The 21,556-nt window shown below is 51.0% G+C and overlaps 2 protein-coding genes across 3 annotated transcripts in view; one reads left to right on the forward strand and one right to left on the reverse strand.

The window, feature by feature from the left end:
* The window catches only part of Cul9 (cullin 9), a 38,061-nt gene extending 22,116 nt beyond the window's left edge, over positions 1-15,945 (forward strand). The window contains exons 27-41 of the mRNA XM_013115072.3: positions 6,999-7,144; positions 7,230-7,359; positions 7,506-7,705; positions 8,349-8,599; positions 9,699-10,044; positions 12,462-12,602; positions 12,722-12,886; positions 13,043-13,206; positions 13,490-13,583; positions 13,828-13,902; positions 14,014-14,124; positions 14,257-14,374; positions 14,879-15,012; positions 15,455-15,528; positions 15,608-15,945. Coding sequence (XP_012970526.1) covers positions 6,999-7,144; positions 7,230-7,359; positions 7,506-7,705; positions 8,349-8,599; positions 9,699-10,044; positions 12,462-12,602; positions 12,722-12,886; positions 13,043-13,206; positions 13,490-13,583; positions 13,828-13,902; positions 14,014-14,124; positions 14,257-14,374; positions 14,879-15,012; positions 15,455-15,528; positions 15,608-15,809 — 2,351 coding nt within the window. The 3' untranslated portion in view covers positions 15,810-15,945. The remainder of the gene's footprint in view (positions 1-6,998; positions 7,145-7,229; positions 7,360-7,505; positions 7,706-8,348; positions 8,600-9,698; positions 10,045-12,461; positions 12,603-12,721; positions 12,887-13,042; positions 13,207-13,489; positions 13,584-13,827; positions 13,903-14,013; positions 14,125-14,256; positions 14,375-14,878; positions 15,013-15,454; positions 15,529-15,607) is intronic.
* Positions 15,946-16,010: 65 nt separating this feature from the next.
* Dnph1 (2'-deoxynucleoside 5'-phosphate N-hydrolase 1) lies at positions 16,011-19,676 on the reverse strand. 2 transcript variants are annotated; one of them, XM_040729300.1, is made up of 5 exons: positions 19,470-19,676; positions 17,380-17,448; positions 17,123-17,233; positions 16,798-16,969; positions 16,011-16,213 (listed from the first exon to the last, which is right to left on the reverse strand). In XM_040729300.1, the coding sequence occupies exons 1-4, from the start codon at positions 19,630-19,632 to the stop codon at positions 16,821-16,823; spliced, it is 492 nt and encodes a 163-aa protein (XP_040585234.1). In that variant the 5' UTR covers positions 19,633-19,676; the 3' UTR covers positions 16,011-16,213; positions 16,798-16,820. The 2 variants fall into 2 exon arrangements, with proteins under 2 accessions (XP_040585234.1, XP_005072515.2); XM_005072458.4 differs by lacking the exon at positions 16,011-16,213 and having other exon boundaries at positions 16,787-16,969.
* Between the last annotated feature and the right edge of the window lie 1,880 nt (positions 19,677-21,556).

The raw sequence follows: 21,556 nt of genomic DNA on the forward strand, positions 1-21,556 counted from the left end.
CCATGCCCCTGATCAAGATGTAGACCATCCCAGCACCCAGGCAGGCTTCTCCCTCATGTACATCCTTTCCAGTCAGTATCTTTCCTCCTGCCACCATAAATGTCTGCCTGCGCCTGCACACTCTGTAGATGGGACTGTGCATGCGTACTGTCCTGCGCCTGCACACTCTGTAGATGGGACTGTGCATGCGTACTGTCCTGCGCCTGCACACTCTGTAGATGGGACTGTGCATGCGTACTGTCCTGTGCCTGCTCTCTTCACACAGCTTGGTGTCTGTGAGAATGGTCACTGGTAGCATCAGTTTCTGTTCTTTGGTCTGCCGAGTCCTACAGTACTGTGTGAATGCATCTAATTTTCTTGTTCTCAGGGGACACTTAAGATGTAATTTCACTCTTAATTGTGTTGCGTGCATGGATTTTTCCTGAATGTGTGTCTGTGCACCACACGTGTACCTGGTGCCCAGGGGAGTCGCACGCCTGGTACTAGAGCTACAAATGGTTTGAGCCACCACGCTGCTGCTGGCAATCCAACCCAGGTCCTGGAAGAGTGTCCATTGCTCTTAACTGCAAAGCATCTTTCCAGCACTGTGTGTACTTTTTAAATATATTTTTATTTTATGTGTTTTACTGCATGTGTGAATGTGTGTGTGCCTTGGGCTTCCAGAGGCCATAAGAGAGTGTTGAGTTCCCTAAAACTAGAGTTATGGACAGGGTGAGTGACCGTGGGTGCTGGGAACCGATCCAGGTCCTCCACAAGAACACTGAGTGTTCTTAATTCCTGAACCAGATCTCTAGCCCTTTCTATCGGATTTCATATATCATGTTTCTTATTTTTCACTTCTAATAAATGGCAATTTTCATTACTATTTTTTATATAGGGTCTATTAGTATAGCCATGACTAGCATGGCGCTTACTATGTACACCAGGCTGGTCTAGAAATCACAGATACCCTCCTGCCTTTGCCTGAGTGCTGAGACTAAAGGTGCCTGCTGTTTGCCACTTCTTTGATTTATTCATTCATGGAAAGTATATATTTAAACCTCCAAACAGAAAGTTGGCAGAGCACTTAACTAGCACACAGAAAACCCAGGGTATAGACCTTAGCACCGTATAAACTGTGCTTAGGGTTCATGGCAGTGACCCCAGCTCTTGGGAGGTGAAGGCAGAAGGTAAGGAGGTCAGGGATATTTTTAGCTACACGGGGAGTTTGAGCCAGCCTGGGGTAGAGACCCTGTCTAAAAAATCAGTCCATCTTTCTGAGATAAGTTTTTCTTTAGATTTTAGATTTCTACCTTCATTCCATTGTGATTAAAGATGTGGTTTCTGATGGTTTGGATCTTTAATGTATTGATACTTCATTTATGAGCTAGTGGATGATAGGATTTTTTTTGTTTTTGTTTTTCGAGACAGGGTTTCTCTGTGGCTTTGGAGGCTGTCCTGGAACTCACTTTGTAGACCAGGCTAGCCTCGAACTCACAGAGATCCACCTGCCTCTGCCTCCCGAGTGCTGGGATTAAAGGCGTACGCCACCAACGCCCGGCTTGATGATAGGATTTTATAAGTTGCAATTAAGTAAAGATATCTTCTTTGGTTGTTGGATTCAGGAGTCTATATATTTCATGAAATTGACCTTTTTAATTGTTCACATATTATATACCTTACTAATTCCAGTTGGCTTCAGCTACTACTGAGAGAGGTAGGCTAAAATTTACCCTTACGGTTGTGACTTAATGTTTTATTATTAATGGGGATAGGTATTTTGCCTGCATGTATATCTGTGCATCACATGCTGTTACCACAGAGCCAGAGGAAGCCAACAGCCCCCAGGGACTGTAGTTACAGACTGTTGTGAGCCACCATGTGGGTGCTGGGAGTCAAACCTGGGTCCTCTGGAAGAGCAGCCAGTGCTCTGAACCATAGAGCAGTCCCCCGGCTCTTGTAAAAACTGTAATCATGTCACTATTGGTTCATATTATCTTGACTCTGCTCTTTTTGTTTGTTTGCTTGCTTGTTTTTGTTTTTTGAGACAGGGTTTCTCTGTGTAGCCCTGGCTGTCCTGGCACTCACTCTGTAGACCAGGCTGGCCTCAAACTCACAGAGATCCGACTGTCTGGGATTAAAGGCTGCCACTGCCCAGCATTGACTCTGCTCTTCGATGCACATTTAAAATCATTTACGAGTGCCATCTGATAAGACCTTTCGTAAAGACAAAAACGTGTTTTAGCGGTGGTGCGCACGCCTTTAGTCCCAGCACTATGCAGAGGCAGGTGGATCTCTGAGTTTGAGGCCAGCCTGGTCTACAGAGAAAGTTCCAGGATAGCCAGGGCTACACAGAGAGACTTGGTCTCAAAAATCAAAAACAAGCAAACAAACAAAAATTTTTTCTGACCTTTTCAATATGATAACTGTTTCTGGCCACCTTAAGCACTTGAACTTGTAAGCATGACTGAAGGACTGAATATTTAATTTTAATCATTTTAAATTTAAAGTTGAACTACATGTAGCTGGTGGCTACCATCATGGACTGCAGGTTTATAATTTTGTGGTAAATTAAAGGTTATTATTACTATGAACTGACTGTTTTCCTTTGATGACACTCATGAGCTAGCATGTTTTAGCTAATGTTTTTCTGCCCTTATACTTTTGCTTTCATGCTGAAAGAAGTCCTGAACTGTCAGGCTTCCTTGTTTTGAGACTGATCTTATGGAGTCCAGGCTGGCCTCACACCTGCTAGGTAGCCCAGGAGAACCTCCAGTGTTTACCCTTCTCATCTCCTGTGTGCTGGGGTTGCTCGTGGTGCCAACACGCCTGGTGTGTGTGGTGCTGGGGCTCAGACCCAGGGCTTCACAGCACACACTGGTGTGCCTGCCTCCGCCTCCCGAGTGCATCACCACAGCTAAACACACTTGTCTTTACATAAGGGCTTGTCGGATGGCACTCCTGAATAATTTATTTATTTATTTCTAATGGATTTTATTTGTCCTGAGTGATTTTAAATGCGCATCTGAGAGCAGAGCCAGTGGACGGCGTCTCTAGCCCTAGGCCTCGTCTTCCTCCTCTTTCTCTCCATGGCTCCCTGCTGCTCTCCCTCTGTGTGTGTGTGTGCATGTGTGTGGCATATGTGTGTATACATGCTCATGTGTGTGGCATATGTGTGTATACATGCTCATGTGTGTGTGGCATATGTGTGTATACATGCTCATGTGTGTGTGGCATATGTGTGTATACATGCTCATGTGTGTGGCATATGTGTGTATACATGCTCATGTGTGTGTGGCATATGTGTGTATACATGCTCATGTGTGTGTGGCATATGTGTGTATACATGCTCATGTGTGTGTGGCATATGTGTGTATACATGCTCATGTGTGTGTGGCATATGTGTGTATACATGCTCATGTGTGTGTGACATATGTGTGTATACATGCTCATGTGTGTGGCATATGTGTGTATACATGCTCGTGTGTGTGTGACATATGTGTGTATACATGCTCGTGTGTGTGTGGCATATGTGTGTATACATGCTCGTGTGTGTGTGGCATATGTGTGTATACATGCTCATGTGTGTGTGGCATATGTGTGTATACATGCTCATGTGTGTGTGGCATATGTGTATATATATGCTCATGTGTGTGTGACATATGTGTGTATACATGCTCGTGTGTGTGTGGCATATGTGTGTATACATGCTCGTGTGTGTGTGACATATGTGTGTATACATGCTCGTGTGTGTGTGGCATATGTGTGTATACATGCTCGTGTGTGTGTGGCATATGTGTGTATACATGCTCGTGTGTGTGTGGCATATGTGTGTATACATGCTCGTGTGTGTGTGGCATATGTGTGTATATATGCTCGTGTGTGTGTGACATATGTGTGTATACATGCTCGTGTGTGTGTGGCATATGTGTGTATATATGCTCATGTGTGTGTGACATATGTGTGTATACATGCTCGTGTGTGTGTGGCATATGTGTGTATACATGCTCGTGTGTGTGTGACATATGTGTGTATACATGCTCGTGTGTGTGTGGCATATGTGTGTATATATGCTCATGTGTGTGTGACATATGTGTGTATACATGCTCATGTGTGTGTGGCATATGTGTATATATATGCTCATGTGTGTGTGACATATGTGTGTATACATGCTCGTGTGTGTGTGGCATATGTGTGTATACATGCTCGTGTGTGTGTGACATATGTGTGTATACATGCTCGTGTGTGTGTGGCATATGTGTGTATACATGCTCGTGTGTGTGTGGCATATGTGTGTATACATGCTCGTGTGTGTGTGGCATATGTGTGTATACATGCTCGTGTGTGTGTGGCATATGTGTGTATATATGCTCATGTGTGTGTGACATATGTGTGTATACATGCTCGTGTGTGTGTGGCATATGTGTGTATACATGCTCATGTGTGTGTGGCATATGTGTGTATACATGCTCATGTGTGTGTGGCATATGTGTGTATACATGCTCATGTGTGTGTGGCATATGTGTGTATACATGCTCATGTGTGTGTGGCATATGTGTGTATACATGCTCATGTGTGTGTGGCATATGTGTGTATACATGCTCATGTGTGTGTGACATATGTGTGTATACATGCTCATGTGTGTGGCATATGTGTGTATACATGCTCGTGTGTGTGTGGCATATGTGTGTATACATGCTCGTGTGTGTGGCATATGTGTGTATACATGCTCATGTGTGTGGCATATGTGTGTATACATGCTCATGTGTGTGTGGCATATGTGTGTATACATGCTCATGTGTGTGTGGCATATGTGTGTATACATGCTCGTGTGTGTGTGACATATGTGTGTATACATGGTCGTGTGTGTGTGGCATATGTGTGTATACATGCTCGTGTGTGTGTGGCATATGTGTGTATACATGCTCGTGTGTGTGTGGCATATGTGTGTATACATGCTCGTGTGTGTGTGACATATGTGTGTATACATGCTCGTGTGTGTGTGGCATATGTGTGTATACATGCTCGTGTGTGTGTGGCATATGTGTGTATACATGCTCGTGTGTGTGTGGCATATGTGTATATATATGCTCATGTGTGTGTGACATATGTGTGTATACATGCTCATGTGTGTGTGGCATATGTGTATATATATGCTCATGTGTGTGTGACATATGTGTGTATACATGCTCATGTGTGTGTGGCATATGTGTGTATACATGCTCGTGTGTGTGTGACATATGTGTGTATACATGCTCGTGTGTGTGTGGCATATGTGTGTATACATGCTCGTGTGTGTGTGGCATATGTGTGTATACATGCTCGTGTGTGTGTGGCATATGTGTGTATACATGCTCGTGTGTGTGTGGCATATGTGTGTATATATGCTCATGTGTGTGTGACATATGTGTGTATACATGCTCGTGTGTGTGTGGCATATGTGTGTATATATGCTCATGTGTGTGTGACATATGTGTGTATACATGCTCATGTGTGTGTGGCATATGTGTGTATATATGCTCATGTGTGTGTGGCATATGTGTGTATACATGCTCATGTGTGTGTGGCATATGTGTGTATACATGCTCATGTGTGTGTGGCATATGTGTGTATACATGCTCATGTGTGTGTGGCATATGTGTGTATACATGCTCGTGTGTGTGTGGCATATGTGTGTATACATGCTCGTGTGTGTGTGACATATGTGTGTATACATGCTCGTGTGTGTGTGGCATATGTGTGTATATATGCTCATGTGTGTGTGACATATGTGTGTATACATGCTCATGTGTGTGTGGCATATGTGTATATATATGCTCATGTGTGTGTGACATATGTGTGTATACATGCTCATGTGTGTGTGGCATATGTGTGTATACATGCTCGTGTGTGTGTGACATATGTGTGTATACATGCTCGTGTGTGTGTGGCATATGTGTGTATACATGCTCGTGTGTGTGTGGCATATGTGTGTATACATGCTCGTGTGTGTGTGGCATATGTGTGTATACATGCTCGTGTGTGTGTGGCATATGTGTGTATACATGCTCATGTGTGTGTGACATATGTGTGTATACATGCTCGTGTGTGTGTGGCATATGTGTGTATATATGCTCATGTGTGTGTGACATATGTGTGTATACATGCTCATGTGTGTGTGGCATATGTGTGTATATATGCTCATGTGTGTGTGGCATATGTGTGTATACATGCTCATGTGTGTGTGGCATATGTGTGTATACATGCTCATGTGTGTGTGGCATATGTGTGTATACATGCTCATGTGTGTGTGGCATATGTGTGTATACATGCTCATGTGTGTGTGGCATATGTGTGTATACATGCTCATGTGTCAGCTGATCCATGAGGCCTTCTATTACTTTGCTTTCTGTCCAGGAGAGGATCCAGGTGGCTTCCTTTGATCTGGGATAGTTCCTCAGTCATCTTCGTCTCAGAACACTGACTTTTTTTTTTAGAATCCAGTCCTTTAAAATTTTAGCCAGGTGGTGGTGGCGGCACGCTCCTTTAATCCCAGCACTGGGAAGGCAGAAGCAGATGGGTATCTGTGAGTTCGAGGCCAGCCTGGTCTTCAAAGGGAGTCCCAGGACAGCCAGGACTATACAGAAAAACCCTGTCTTGAAAACAAAACAACAACATTCAAGTAGTTGATCACTTTGTGTGTATGGCATTTCCTTGGGTTAAGACCCAGGTTCTGTGTTCAAATGACACTAAGTGATAACTGTCAAAATATTTCTCTCCTGTCTCCCCTCAACCCCAGTTCTGGGGTTTAAACTGGGGACTTTTAGTTGCTAAGCATATGCTCAAACATTAAGCTGCATTTCCCATCCCCTGTGATGTCAAGGCTGAACAACTGATCAAGTACAGTTAATATTTTCCCTTGCTACTATTAACAAGCAGTGGGTAGATGGGCTAATCACAAGGCTAGTATTTCTTAGGGCATTTTATTTTATTTTTCTTTGGAGATAAGGTTCCACTTGGTTTCCTTGACACTTTTCTAGGTCAGAGCTACCCAGTCTTGAACATGGGACCACATCGGCGACTGCAGTGGACATGGCTGGGCCGGGCTGAGCTGCAGTTTGGGGACCAGACCCTGCATGTGTCCACAGTGCAGATGTGGCTGCTGCTGTATTTCAACCAGACAGAGGTGCCTCCTTGCTCCAGCTCCCCCCCCCCATCCCCTCATTTTCCTTCCCTCTTCACCGGTGATGGGCACTGTTTCTCCTTACCAGGAGGTGTCAGTAGAGAGCTTGTTGAAGACTTCTGGCCTCTCCCCAGAGCTTCTGCACCAGGCACTTCTGCCCCTTATGGAGGACAATGGTCTTTTGACACTGGAGGAGGCTCAGAACCTTCCACAGGCGGGTAGGTCCCCGGAGCCTAGCCATGCCTCTGTGGCAGGCTGGAAGCCCAGAGGGTGGGGAGACTATGCCAGGGAATGAGAGTGTGGTAGGATCCTCATTCATGTGTCCCTCCCCGTCCTTGGGTACCTGATCGGAACTGGATTCCAGGGATACTGCGGCTTCGTGAGCCTAGGTCCCAGTCCCATGAAGATGTCCTGTGGCTGATACCTCCCCAGACGTATTTCAGTGTAGAAAAGGACGAGGGCCGGACCTTGGAACAGAAGAGGAACCTCTTGAGCTGTCTTCTTGTCCGGATACTCAAAGCCCATGGGGAGAAAGGTCTCCACATCGATCAGCTGGTTTGTCTGGTAGGCAGAGAGGACCGTGCCCTGGGGAAGGGGTCATGCTCAGGGTTAGAGATGAAGCCAGAGGTCATCACAAGAGATGTTAACCTCTTTCAATATGAAACATCCTTGGGATGACATTTCCACCTGTCTTTTTTTGTTGTGTCTGTGTCCATGTGTGTGTATGTGTGTGTGCACGCACAAACACAAATTAGAGAACAAGATTGGGTGTCTGTCCTCGCCTTCCATTTTGTTTGGCACCAGCTCTCTTATTTGGTGCTCATGAGCTCCGGGGGATTTTCTGTCTCTCCCTTGTTTCCTTCAGAGCACCTGCTACTCTACCACACTTTGTAGGGATTTGAACTCATACCTTTAAGGAGTAAAACACTTTATTCTGCTGCATCTGCAGCCCCCTGTCTGGGCTTTCTATCCTGAGTACTCACTGAGTGTGATTGAGTAACTTGGTCCTCAACAGTAGTAAAATAAAATTAGTATGAATATTAGTTTATTATTATTAACCTTTGCCATTGGATAGACGAGAAAGGTGAAGCCTGAGAAGGTCTTACCTGGTCTCATGGCTAGTAAGAAGTGGGGGAGCCAGGTATTGAACCCCTGAGGCTGGCTCCTTGGGTAAGGGCAGTCTTCTTGTTTCTTTCTTCCCATCCAGGTGCTGGAGGCCTGGCAGAAGGGTCCAAATCCACCTGGGAGCCTGGGCCACACAGTGTCAGGGGGTGTGGCCTGTTCCAGCACTGATGTTCTCTCTTGCATCCTGCATCTCCTGGGCCAGGGCTATGTGGAACGGCGTGATGACCGGCCCCAGGTCCTGATATATGCTACCCCAGAGCCCATGGGGCCCTGCCGGGGTCAGGCAGACGTCCCCTTTTGTGGCAACCAGAGCACTGAGACCTCCAAACCTAGGTAGTCACCCTTCCCGTTAATCCCAGCACTTAAGAACCAGAAGCAGGAGCCGGGCGTTGGTGGCGCACGCCTTTAATCCCAGCACTTGGGAGGCAGAGGCAGGTGGATCTCTGTGAGTTCAAGGCCAGCCTGGTCTACAAGAGCTAGTTCCAGGACAGCCTCCAAAGCCACAGGGAAACCCTGTCTCGAAAAACCAAAAAAAAAAACAAAAAAACAAAAAAAAAAACAGAACCAGAAGCAGGCAGATCTCTGTGAGTTTGAGGCCAGCCAGGACTACATAGTAACACCATCTTAGAAATCCTAAAATTAACCAAACAAAATACCACTTCCAGTCTCTCCTGCCCATTTTCCACCCCTATTTTTCTTACTTGCTATTTTTCACCTCTCCTTCTCCACCCTGCACTCATGCCTTGCCAGTCAGGAGTCTTGATGCCCCCTCCTCCTGGAGTTAGTCCTTAGGCAAGAAACCCAGGTCCTTCTGAACAGATCAGGTCTGTGCTGTAAATACGAACAGAGACTGACTGTGTGCTTTTCTGGAGATATGCCAACCTCCAGGAAGTTGCTCTCCTGGGGAGTTTGCTGGAGGCTGTCCTAAGTCGCCAGTATCCCTGAAACTTGCAACCTCAAGTGCATCCCCTAGTGTGTTACAGCATTGGTGCTGGTCCTCGGTGCCTGCATGGTGCATTCTCTGACTCCTCAAGCCTCATGTGTGTTATGTGAGGCTGAGTGCAGATCTGACTCAGCTGCTCCTTCTTTGATGCCCAGGCTGCTGGTCCACAGGCCATGCTTTGCATAGGAAGGTTTACACATGCTGCTAGCACTGAGCAATCCACTGTCCCCTTCACTATAAGTCACTTAGCACCATGACCCCTACACACTGGCCTATAGTGCCTCCAGTCATTGCCCAGCCAGCCTGAGCCGCGCATTCGCCCCTGCTTCTATGAAGGGCTGTGTTCTCCCAGGGGTTCAGGTGCTCACACATAGGCTACAGAGACAAGTGTAAGCCCTGGGTCACACATGGGGAACTAGCGGCCTATTGGGAGCTTGTAGAGAGGTAAGCAGGGTGGAGACACTAAATGCTGTCTCCTCTCTCCCTAAGCCCAGAAGCTGTGTTGGCCCTGGCATCTCTGCAGCTGCCTGCAGGCCGGACCATGAGTCCCCAGGAGGTAGAAGGACTGATGGAGCAGACGGTGCGGCAGGTGCAGGAGACGCTGAACTTAGAGCCAGATGTAGCCCGGCACCTTCTGGCACATTCCCACTGGGGCACCGAGCAGCTGCTGCAGAGCTACAGTGATGACCCCGAGCCTCTGCTTCTGGCAGCCGGGCTACGAGTGCCCCAGGCCCAGGTCGTCCCCACACGTCCTGACCACTGCCCTGTCTGTGTGAGCCCCCTAGGACCCAACGATGCCTTGCCCTCCCTCTGCTGCCTGCACTGCTGCTGTAAGGTGAGTGAGCATACAGCCTCTGCCTCCCCCGCCTTTCCACCTGGCTGGCCCCAGACTCCGGTCCCTCCAAACTTTGATAAGTTCACGAAAGACGATATGCTTGGGGATGTCATAGGAAGTGACTGGACAGAGCCAGGACTCTCCCTTTACACTGAGGGTCAAGGGAGGGCTGCTCGGAGGTACGTCTCATGAGAGAGGGTTGTAGCCCGAGAACAGAGTGAGGCAGCTAGCACTGTTGAGGAGGAGGTCTGAGAAAGGATGAGGAGGTTGAGTTAGATGGCGATTTGTGGGGAATCGTGACGGGTTTTAGGCAAGGAGATGAGGCCTTATTTACACTTCTGAAAACTTTCGAGGGGCTTGGGGAGAGAGCTCAGCAGACAAAGTGTTTCCCATGCACCCTAGCCCCGCAAAAGCGGTATAGGTAAGGGTAAGCTTGGCAGGTAGCCTGCCATCACAGCACTCCAGAGGCAGAGGCAGCATCCCTGGGCAAGTCCATGAGCTAAACTAGTCAGGATCAGTGAGCGACCCTGCCTCAAGAAAGAAAGTGAAGAGCCATCGAAGATGACATCAGATATCAGCTTTGGGCTTCTCCACCCACACAAACAGATGCGTAAGCACCTGTACAGGAACGTGCACACCAGTACAGACATGTATACATCAGTACAGACACACGCGTACCAGTACAGACACATGCACACCCATACAGACACATGTACACCAGTACAGACACATGTGCACCAGTACAGACACACGCGCACCAGTACAGACACGTGTGCACCAGTACAGACACATGCACACCCATACAGACATGTATACACCAGTACAGACACATGTGCACCAGTACAGACACACGTGTACCAGTACAGACACATGCACACCCATACAGACACATGTACACCAGTACAGACACATGTGCACCAGTACAGACACATGTGTACCAGTACAGACACACGCGCACCAGTACAGACACGTGTACCAGTACAGACACGTGTGTACCAGACACATGTGCACCAGTACAGACACTTGAGCACCCATACAGACACATGAGCACCTGTACAGACACATGTGCACCAGTACAGACATGTGTAAACCAGTACAAACGTGTGCACTAGTACAGACGTACTCGCACCTGTACAGACACACACGCACCAGTATGGACACACTCGCACCTGTACAGACACACTCGCACCTGTACGGACACACTTGCACATGTACAGGCATATGTGCACCAATACAGACATACTGGCACTTGTATAGACACACACACTAGTACAGACATATGCACACCCGTAAAGACGCACTCACACCTGTACAGACACATATGCACTGATACAGACACATGAGAGCATCTGTACAGACACGTGCACCCACTCACCCACCAAAAACAAAACAAACTCTTTGGCCGTCGTGTAAAGACAGTTGCTTTTTGGATTGTGTGTAGCGACTAGGAAAGGGGATGGGTTTTGATATGCTTGCTACAAGAGTGAGGTCCGCATTTGGCAGAGTGTCCCCTTGCTTTGTCTAAAAATGATGCAAGACTTTTTTTAGTTTGCTTCCCACTTAGTTTTGGTTGTTTCAAGATGAAAAGGGTGACAGAATGACCCAGCTTCTCTACATGGACCCCATCAGCTGGTGTCCCTGGTGCTCATAGTCTCCTATGGGAACACTTGGTCATAGGCTGAGGAGCCAGGGGCCAGTGCAGCAGTTTCAGAGAGTGAGGGGAGCCATTTCTCAGGAGGCTCCTGAGTGTGTTGAGATGACAGTTTCAGAGAGTGAGGGGAGCCATTTCTCAGGCTCCTGAGTGTGTTGAGATGACAGTGAGCTGCTTGGGGTGGGGGGTGAGGATGGCTGTTCTGGTGAAGAGGACACAGGGACAAGCAAGTCTGTCTGAAGGAGGTGGGGCCAGGGGACTAGGAGAAAAAATGGTCTCTAATTCATGTGTGTGAGTGGTCAGGCAGAAAAGGATCAGGGACAAGTCATCCTTCAGAGGCACATCGCCAGTGACCTGCGGCCAGCCGCCGGCCACCGCAGTCAAGGCAGAGCCCTCGTGGTCCTGACACCTGACAAAAGCCCCGCCACTGAACACTGTTTCCATCGGAACCAAGCCTGCAGTGTGCCAGCCTTTTATGGGACACTAAGGCATCGCACACTGTCTCAGCGCTCAAGCCTCTGAGTTGATGCTGTACTCCTCTGTGTCTGATAGTATTTACAGTTAGGCCCGTGCCTAAGCCTCACACATCCTCCAAACAGCTGCAATTTAGCCTCATCCCAAGAAACCATGGAGTCTGGCAGACACACTCAGCTGTGAGGTAGACCTAGGCGCCTGTCATCTATGGCCTTCCATGAAGCCATGGAGAAAGTGTCAGGCTGCGGCCAGGGCCCCTGTCCCTGAGCAGCCCCTCCTCCTGTCCTTGCAGTCTTGCTGGAATGAGTACCTGACGACTCGGATAGAGCAGAACTTTGTGTTGAATTGTACCTGCCCCATTGCTGACTGTCCTGCTCAGCCCACTGGAGCCTTCATCCGTGACATTGTCTCCTCCCCAGAGGTCATTTCCAAGGTAGGCCCCTCCTGCCCCAGGCCCCAGAGGACGGGCTGGCCTCCAGATGCTAAGAGCATTTGGGTCTCCTGGAGAGTCCTGCTCTCCCATCATTCGTAGCAATTTGCCTTTGCCCACAGTACGAGAAGGCCCTCCTGCGAGGCTATGTGGAGAGCTGCTCCAACCTGACATGGTGCACCAACCCTCAGGGCTGTGATCGCGTCCTGTGCCGCCAGGGCCTGGGCAGTGGAACCACCTGCTCTAAGTGTGGCTGGGCCTCTTGCTTCAACTGTAGCTTCCCCGAGGTGGGTGCCCCACTCTGACCCCTGCAAGAACTCATCCTTTCCTTCACTGCCCAGCACCTCTACACACACACACACACACACACACACACACAGCGCCGTTGCCCCCTGACTGATACCTGGATGAGCTGGCTGTTTCCTCCCACTCCCCCCACCTAGGCACACTACCCGGCCAGCTGTGGCCACATGTCCCAGTGGGTGGATGACGGTGGCTACTATGACGGCATGAGTGTGGAGGCCCAGAGCAAACACCTGGCCAAGCTCATCTCCAAACGCTGTCCCAGCTGCCAGGCGCCCATCGAGAAGAATGAGGGTTGTCTGCAGTAAGAAGGGGTGCAGGGGGCTCTGGGAGCATGCTGTGGGGAAGGCCTAGCCGCAAGGAAGGAATTGGAGCTCACTGTGGAGTGCAGCAAATTCACTGCCCTCACTTGTCCCCAGGGTCACCTCCTGATTCCTCCTCCCCGGTTCCAGGTCCACTGTTGGGAAGCCCAAAGCAAGGGTGTCCTTAGCAGGGCTCTGGAAGGTGGGACCTTGTCAGTGGCGTGTCCAACCTTTGGGCACCCTGATCCAGAGGCAGGCTTCCCTGACCAGCTCGAATCCCCACAGCATGACCTGTGCCAGATGTAACCATGGCTTCTGCTGGCGGTGCCTCAAGTCCTGGAAGCCAAGCCACAAGGACTACTACAACTGCTCTGCCATGGTAAGGGGCTGCCACAGGGCCAGAGGCCCCGCCAGTTAGGAGCAGCCGCAGCTGGCTCCTGGACAGGAGCAGGGAGTGTGGTATGGGCCTGCCCTAACCCTGGCTGCCCGGGACAAGCATCAACACTCCCATGAGAAGGGAGGCAGTAACAGGAAGTGTAGAGAGGCATCATGGGTAGTGGCCTTTCTAAGAACCCCAGCCCATCAGAACAAGCACCCAGAACAGTTCCATGTGTCCTTACCAGGTGAGCAAGGCAGCTCGCCAGGAGAAGCGGTTTCAGGACTATAACGAGAGGTGCACCTTCCACCACCAGGCCCGGGTGAGCAGTGGGCAGGGGTCAAGTCAAAGGGTTGGTGACCGCACTGGGCGGGCCAGCAGGGAGCTGCACGGCCTGCGGGCCTCACGCTGGGACTGTGCTTTCCTCCCACAGGAGTTTGCTGTGAACCTGCGGAACCGGGCCTCTGCCCTCCACGAGGTGCCCCCACCCAAATCCTTCACCTTCCTTCACGACGCCTGCCGGGCCCTTGAGCAGGCTCGAAAGGTTGTGGCAGTGGGGAGGCAACGGGAGGGGTATGCCAAGGGGGCTGAGTGGGCTTGGATGGGGGGACCAGAAGAGAGGGAATGGGGGTGAGGACCAGGACTCAGGCTGCGTGCACTGACGGGGCTCCTCCAGGTGCTGGCCTACGCCTGTGTCTACAGCTTCTACAGCCAGGACACGGAGTACATGGATGTGGTGGAGCAGCAGACGGAGAGTCTGGAGCTGCACACGAACGCCCTGCAGATCCTCCTCGGTGAGCGCCGCCGTCCTCTCCCCTTGTGCTACAGGCCCGCGCCCAGCCCGACAGTCGTCCAGGGCCCCCAGCTTCTGTCACTGTCCCTCTCCTCCCTTCATCCCTCTCTCGGGTCTCAAGTCCACGACATAGGGCCCTGGGTCACAGATGTGCTCCTGGCCGGCTGCTCCACACCCTGCCCATGGCGGGTGAGCTCCATGAGGTGGTTTTTTAAAAAGATTTATTTATTTTATGTATATGAATGCTCTACTTGTATATATGCCTCTGTGCCAGAAGAGGGCTTCAGATCCCGCTGGAAATGGTTGTGAGCCACCGTGTGGGTGCTGGGAATTGAACTCAGGTCCTCTGGAAGAGCAGCCAGTGCTCTTAACCTCTGAGCCATCTCTCCAGCATACTCTATGAGTTTTGGCAGCTGTGACTGGCACTTGGGACGTGCTCCATAGCTGTCTGTGGGAGGAAGGAGTGGACGGGAGGAGAGAGCAGGCCCTGTGCTCGCCCCTGCAGAGGAGAGCCTGCTGCGCTGCCAGGACCTGGCTTCCTCCCTGCGCCTCCTGCGGGCTGATTGCCTCAGCACAGGCACCGAGCTGCTCCGGAGGATCCAGGAGAGGCTGCTGGCCATCCTGCAGCACTCCACCCAGGTACTGCCCTGCACAGCCCTGCTTGGGGGGGGTCCTGAGCAGGCAAAGGGCTGTAGGAGGCAGGGGCCAGTCTGCCGTGTCACTTAAGCTCCTGGCGTTTCTCTAGATCAGGGGTTTGGGGCCAGGTACTCATCAGAATCAGTCTGAACTTTCTCCGACCACAGCCCTGCGTGTGGGAGGCACTGGAGGGTGCGATTTCCAGGGTCTGGTACTCAGGTGTGGAGCCCAAGCTGAGCTTGCTTAGTAACTGGGCAGAGATGCTGCTGCTGGGTGCAGGCTCAGTGCCCACCACCATCCTCTCCCAGGAGCCGCAGGGAGTTAACCGCAGGAGTGCTCATGGCGGTCTGGCTCTCAGGAACGATCAGGGGACGGTCGGAGTGCCAGGCCACAGGCCTGGTCCCTCTGCTCTTCTGCTCCTCAGGCCCTCCTGTCTCTTTGTCAGGACTTCCGGGTTGGACTGCAGAGTCCATCAGTAGAGGTTCGGGAGGTGAAAGGATCCAACGTGCCCAGCAATCAGTGAGTGGGCTGGGCATAACCCTGGGGGAGGGCGGCAGGAATGTAGGGTTTTCCGGCTGAGTGTGGTGACCTTCCCCAGGCCCCAGGGCTCCTCAGGGCTGGGAGCAGAAGATGAAGAGGAGGAAGAGGAGGAGGAGGAGGAGGAGGCACCTGAGTGGCAGCACGAGTTTGACGAGGAACTAGACAATGACAGCTTTTCCTACGACGAAGAGTCTGAGAACCTGGACCGAGAGACTTTCTTCTTCGGCGATGAGGATGACGATGATGAGTCCTATGACTGAGGGGGCAGTAAACACCTGGAGCTGCCCCACCAGGCAGGGCCACGGGGCTGGGGACTTCAGCCCTCCAATGTCATATGGGAGGGGATTCCCAGTGTGTGCAGCACCTGCTGTTTACTGAATAAACTTTTTCCACACACTTCTCTGGAAGCAGGCTGGGCATGCTCCTGGTGTCCCTGACAGCCACTGTCACTCTTTAAACAACTTTTTAATACTGTGTGGGTGTGTGCATGCTGTGGTGCTAGGACAGAGAGTACCTTCAGGGAGTCACTTTTCTTTCCCATGTAGGAGCTTGGGCCAGAACCCAGGTCTTCAGGGTTAGCAGCTGACATCTCACCAGCCCTCCACATCTTCAGACTTCCAGACCTTTCTATCCTCAGAAAAAGACCCAAGCAGACTCGTTTGACCTGAAGTCACAAAGGGAAGCACAAGCTCTCAGGGTCCAGCTCAGAGAGGAGAATGACGGCCACCCACCTGGCCTCCTTCCACGCTTTTAAATGTTCCCCAGGGCCCCAGAGGGCCTGGCAAAAGGTCTTCTGTATCAGGGTGGAAGGGGATGTTATCAGGGACGGGTCCCATGGTGGGTTTTTGAGACTGGGTCTATGTACATAGCTCCAGCTGTCATGAAACTCACTATATAGACCACACTGGCCTCTCATTCAGAAGTCCACCTGCCGGTCCCTCCAAGGACTGGCATGTGTGTGTACCACATCCAGCTAAGTGAACCTTTGTACTAGTGAGGAGGCTAAGGCTGGAGTGACTCCAGAGACGTGTCAGGGTCAGGATTCTCCAGAGACAAGGGTCAGCGGTTAACAGCACTTGTTACTCTGCAGAGGTCCTAGGTTCAGCTCTTGGCACTCATGTGGTGCCTCATAACCATCTCTAATGCCAGTTCCAGAGGATCCGACGCCCTCTTCTGGCCTCTGTGGACGCCAGGCATGCGTGTGGTCTTATAAATACGTGTAGTCATAACACATGAAAAACCTCAAACCTTTTTAATAAAGTAGGGATAGGTCAGGTACTTGGGTTACTGGAGGTAGCGCTCCTCTCAGGAGGGTAAGTCGCAAAGTATTGATCAAGCATGGCGTCCACCTCTCCTTCTGTGTAGTCCCACACCTGGATCCTCGAGCCGTCTGCTGCTCCCCGGATCATGGCGGAAAGCACTGAGGAGGGGAAGGAGAGATGACTCCATGCTCCCACCCCACTGGGAAAGGAAGACACTGTCATAGGCTTTCCCAAAAAAGCGAGGAAGGGGTTAGCCCCCAGGAAGGGGTTAGCCCCCAGGAAGGGGTTAGCCCCCCAGGCTGGGGACTCACCTCGGCCAGACTGTGGTCGGAACAGGCATAGAATTTGTTTACCAAGAGCTACTGCCCAGCCCAGTTCATAGCCAACACCCAGGGATGGCTGTGTCACCTCAGCCACGACCACTAGAAAGAAAGCAAAATAAGACTTGTAAGGACAGGTTGGCAGTGTATCTGCGGTAGGGAAGGAGTTCCTTCTAGGTATGGAGACCAGGGATATCCCAGGAATGACCATCACGGAGGAGCCTGCACGGCGGAGGGGGCGCACTCACCATCAGCCTCCCGCAGCCAGGCCAGGTCTCGCTCATGGATGAGCCCGTCACCCCCAGCAGCCTCTTCTCCTGTGGTTGGGGGGGAAGCTGGTCAAGGAAGTTCCTACCCCAATTCAGTACCCTGGAACCTTCAAATCTACCCTGCTCAGGGAGGCAGAGGGAGGAGACCGGTGCTCCACACCTCCAAAGGCCAGCCCAGGAGAGGAGTCTGTCAAAAGGGGTGAGCACAGCCACAGGAAAACCCAGCCCTGTGCCAGGTATGATGTGTGGTTGGGGCTGGGTGAGCGTGGAAAGGACTGACTCACTATGAAGCCAAACAACTCTGGAAAGGCACTCGGCCAAAGGCCCAAGAGACATAACTGGGGTCAGAGGTCAGGGTCACTTCCAGTTTCAATAAATGCCACTGTTCAGATGGCTGTGCTGGTGGCAGAGTACAAACACCTCATCAGAAAGTTCATTTGTGAGCTGGAGGCCGTAACACATCTGTGATCCTAGCCTCAGGAGACAGAAGCAGGCGGATCTCTGAGTAACATGATGGTCTGGCCTACACAATGAGTTCCATGACAGCCAGGGATATAGAGAGAGACCCTGTCTCAAAAAAAAAAAAAAAAAAAAAAAAAAGGCCTGATTGGTAGTGACAAACACCTTTAATCACAGCACTTGGGAGCAGGGGCAGGTGGATCTCAGTTCGAGGTCAGCCTGGTCTACAAAGCAAGTTCCAAGGGCAGCAAGGACAGCAAGGACTGTTTGTTACAGAGAAACCCTGTCTTGCAAAACAAAAATGAGAGAGACAGACAGACACACACACACACACACACACACACACACAGAGAGAGAGAGAGAGAGAGAGAGAGAGAGAGAGAGAGAGAGAGAGAGAGAGAGAGAGAGAGAGAGAGAGAGAGAGAGAGAGAGAGAGAGAATGCAAGTTGGGTTTGGTTTTCTGTCAGTTTTCTGTTAGAAGGGTCTAACTATGTAGTCCAGGTTGGCCTGGAACTCTCCTGCCTCAACCTCCAGAGTGTTGGGAGTCGAACAGATGAGAACTATCAACCAAACACACCATGAGTGAGCCAATCATAAGCATGAACTAGCCCTTCTCAGTCCCCTAGCCAATCATAAGCATGAACTAGTCCTTCTCAATCCCCTAGCCAATCATAAGCATGAACTAGCCCTTCTCAGTCCCCTAGCCAATCATAAGCATGAACTAGCCCTTCTCAGTCCCCTAGCCAATCATAAGCATGAACTAGCCCTTCTCAATCCCCTAGCCAATCATAAGCATGAACTAGCCCTTCTCAATCCACTAGCCAATCATAAGCATGAACTAGTCCTTCTCAATCCCCTAGCCAATCATAAGCATGAACTAGCCCTTCTCAATCCCCTAGCATTTTTGGCCTTGTAATTCTTTGCCTTTGAAAAGATTGTCCCAGAAGGGTTGGAGAGATGGCTCAGCGGTTAAGAGCGCTGACTGCTCTTCCAGGGAACCTGGGTTCAGGTCCCAGCACCCACATGGCAGCTCTCGACTGTCTCCAGTTCCAGGGGACCGGAAACCCATGGCAAAACGCTAATGCACACTTAAAAAATAAAAAAAGATTCTCCCAGATTTGCATTAGAACCCACAGCTTATGAGTCTGTTCTTGTGTGGGGCAAGGGAAAACTACTTAAAAGTTTTCTGAGCACAAGTACAAGAATTCTAGGTACAACTTTCAAAGGCTTCCAGTGTGCTGGGACTGGCAAGGTCAGCTCCTCTGGATGGGGCGTGCACTTGCAGGAGAGTCACAACCCAGGGCCTTCCTCTGCCAGCCAGTCCCCTAACTAGGGTCCCCTAGACTGCAGGTCCCTTAGGCTGCGGGTCCTAGACTGCAGGTCCCTTAGACTGCATGTCCCTTAGGCTGCGGGTCCCCTAGACTGCAGGTCCCTTAGGCTGCATGTCCCTTAGGCTGCGGGTCCCCTAGACTGCAGGTCCCTTAGACTGCAGGTCCCTTAGGCTGCGGGTCCCTTAGGCTGCAGGTCTATTAGTCAGCGGCTCTCCTAGTCTCTTGCCTGCCAGTCCCTTACTAGCCCCAGTCTGCGGTCTCCGGCCCGCGCCGCCTCACCGCGCGGGTCCAGCTCTGCAGCTGCCACGTGCTCGGTGAGCACCTTCCCATAGCGTCGCAGCCGCGACACGATCCGCGCATACAGTGCCTGGTCCTCGCGCCCGCCTCGGATGCTCCCGCAAAAATACACGGAGCAGCCACCCTGCTCAGCTGCCGCCGCCATCGCTGCGCGCGGTGTTCGCCGCCGCCAGGGGGCGCAGTCGCGACCACGTGATCTGAGAATGCGACTCGCGGCGGAAAAGGGTGCATCTTTTGCAAGCTCACTCCTCCCGGATTGGCTCTTCCTGAGTCAACCCGCCCCTTAGCTCTGACTCCTCCCCGTCACCCGCCCCTCCCCAGCTCCCAGATGCTCAAGCTGTCCGGGCTCTCCTGATTCACTCAAACTCCACAATGAATCCACGGGCAACTGTAATAGGTTCTCCCTAATCTTTCTACAATTTAAAAACTGCTAATTTGTTTCTTTTTAATCATTTTATCATTCGCCGGGCGGTGGTGGTGCACGCCTTTAATCCCAGGACTCTGGAGCAGGTGGATCTCTGACTTCGAGGTCAGCCTGGTCTACAGAGTGAGTTCCAGGACAGACATTAGCTACAGAGAAACCCTATCGAACCCCCCTCCCCGCCCCGCCAAAACAGTGTCGTTCATCGTGTATGTAATGTGATTTAATCAAATCCACCCCAATCTCTCCCCTCCAATCCCACCTCTACCTTCTACACCAACTCCATGTGTTCTATTATTATCGTTGCTTTATTTTATGTGTATAAGTGATTTGTTTCGTATACAACTGCGCACCTGTGATGCCTGGTGCTCCAAGCGGCCAAAAGAACGCAATGGAATACACTGAACTGGAGTTGTAGATGTGGTGAGCCACCAAGTGGGTGCTGAGAATCAAACCTGGGGCCTCCGGGAACACAGACAGTGAGTTCTCTTAACCACTGAACTATCTCCCCAGCCCCCCTTTAATTTAATACTGAGTCCATTCGGTGTTACCTAGATGGGCAACGGTATGGAACCACAGACTGGAGGAAGTCAGACAGCCTCAAAGGGCCGCAGCCATTCCTTGTCAGTATCTCGTCATGGCTCCCCTTCTGCTCACAAGCTGGCATCTAGGACAGCTTGATCTTGTGTGGGCAGCCACAGCTGCTGTGAGTCACTGTGTAGGCCCATGTCACATCTGGGAATACTGTTTCACGACAGTCTATTCCTCTGTCCCTTACAGGCTTCCCACTCGCTCTTCCAGAATGATCCCTGAACCTTGGGGGGAGGGGTGTGGCACGCATTTACAGTCACACACTCTCCAGTTGTGGGACTCTGGGTTAACCTGATCTACTACAAAAAGAAGCCTGTCTGGTGATGGCTAAGATATGCTCTGATATGTGGGTACAGTGATAAGAAATGGGGCAAGACTTCTACACTTCCTGAATTCCACTCTCCACCACCTCCATGGCCGCCACCCCTCTCCAGACCTCCTGCTCCCACTCTTCCTGCCGCTGTCGGCCGGACACTCTGTGGCTGTGCAGAGCACACTGGGGATGCATGGGAAACCCTCAGTGAGTGACCCCCATCCTAATTGGGATAAAACAGGCGGCAACCCAGGGACCCAAACATTAGTGAAGAGCGGTGAAAACCAGCCCCTGGTAAGACACAGCCACTGCAGTCACCAGCTCTTGCCTGCAGATGAATGCCCTGGGCCTTCAGAAGAGAGGCTGTCAACAACCAAGGCTGGTTAGACGGAGGGCCCCACCTTCACTGGTGAACTAACATGTTAGGAAAAAAGGAACTGCTGATTTCAGCCATGTGACCACTGATGACCCACTGGGCTCCACTAATCCAGTGGTCACACACACAGCCCGGTTAAACTAAACGGTCGTAAACCAAACCAAAAGTCATGGTCTTAGAAAAACCATTGGTAGAGAAGGGAGGAAACGGGTGGGAGGGAGTAAGAGAGAGTAGGAGGCCAGGCAGTGGTGGTGTGCACCTGTAACCCCAGCACTCGGGAGGCAGAGGCAGGCGGATCTCTGTGAGTTCAGGACCAGCCTGGTCTACAGAGAGAGCTCCAGGACAGCCAGGACTATAAAGAGAAACCC

Source organism: Mesocricetus auratus, unplaced genomic scaffold, assembly GCF_017639785.1.
Source record: "Mesocricetus auratus isolate SY011 unplaced genomic scaffold, BCM_Maur_2.0 Super-Scaffold_100021, whole genome shotgun sequence".
Lineage (NCBI taxonomy): Eukaryota > Metazoa > Chordata > Mammalia > Rodentia > Cricetidae > Mesocricetus > Mesocricetus auratus.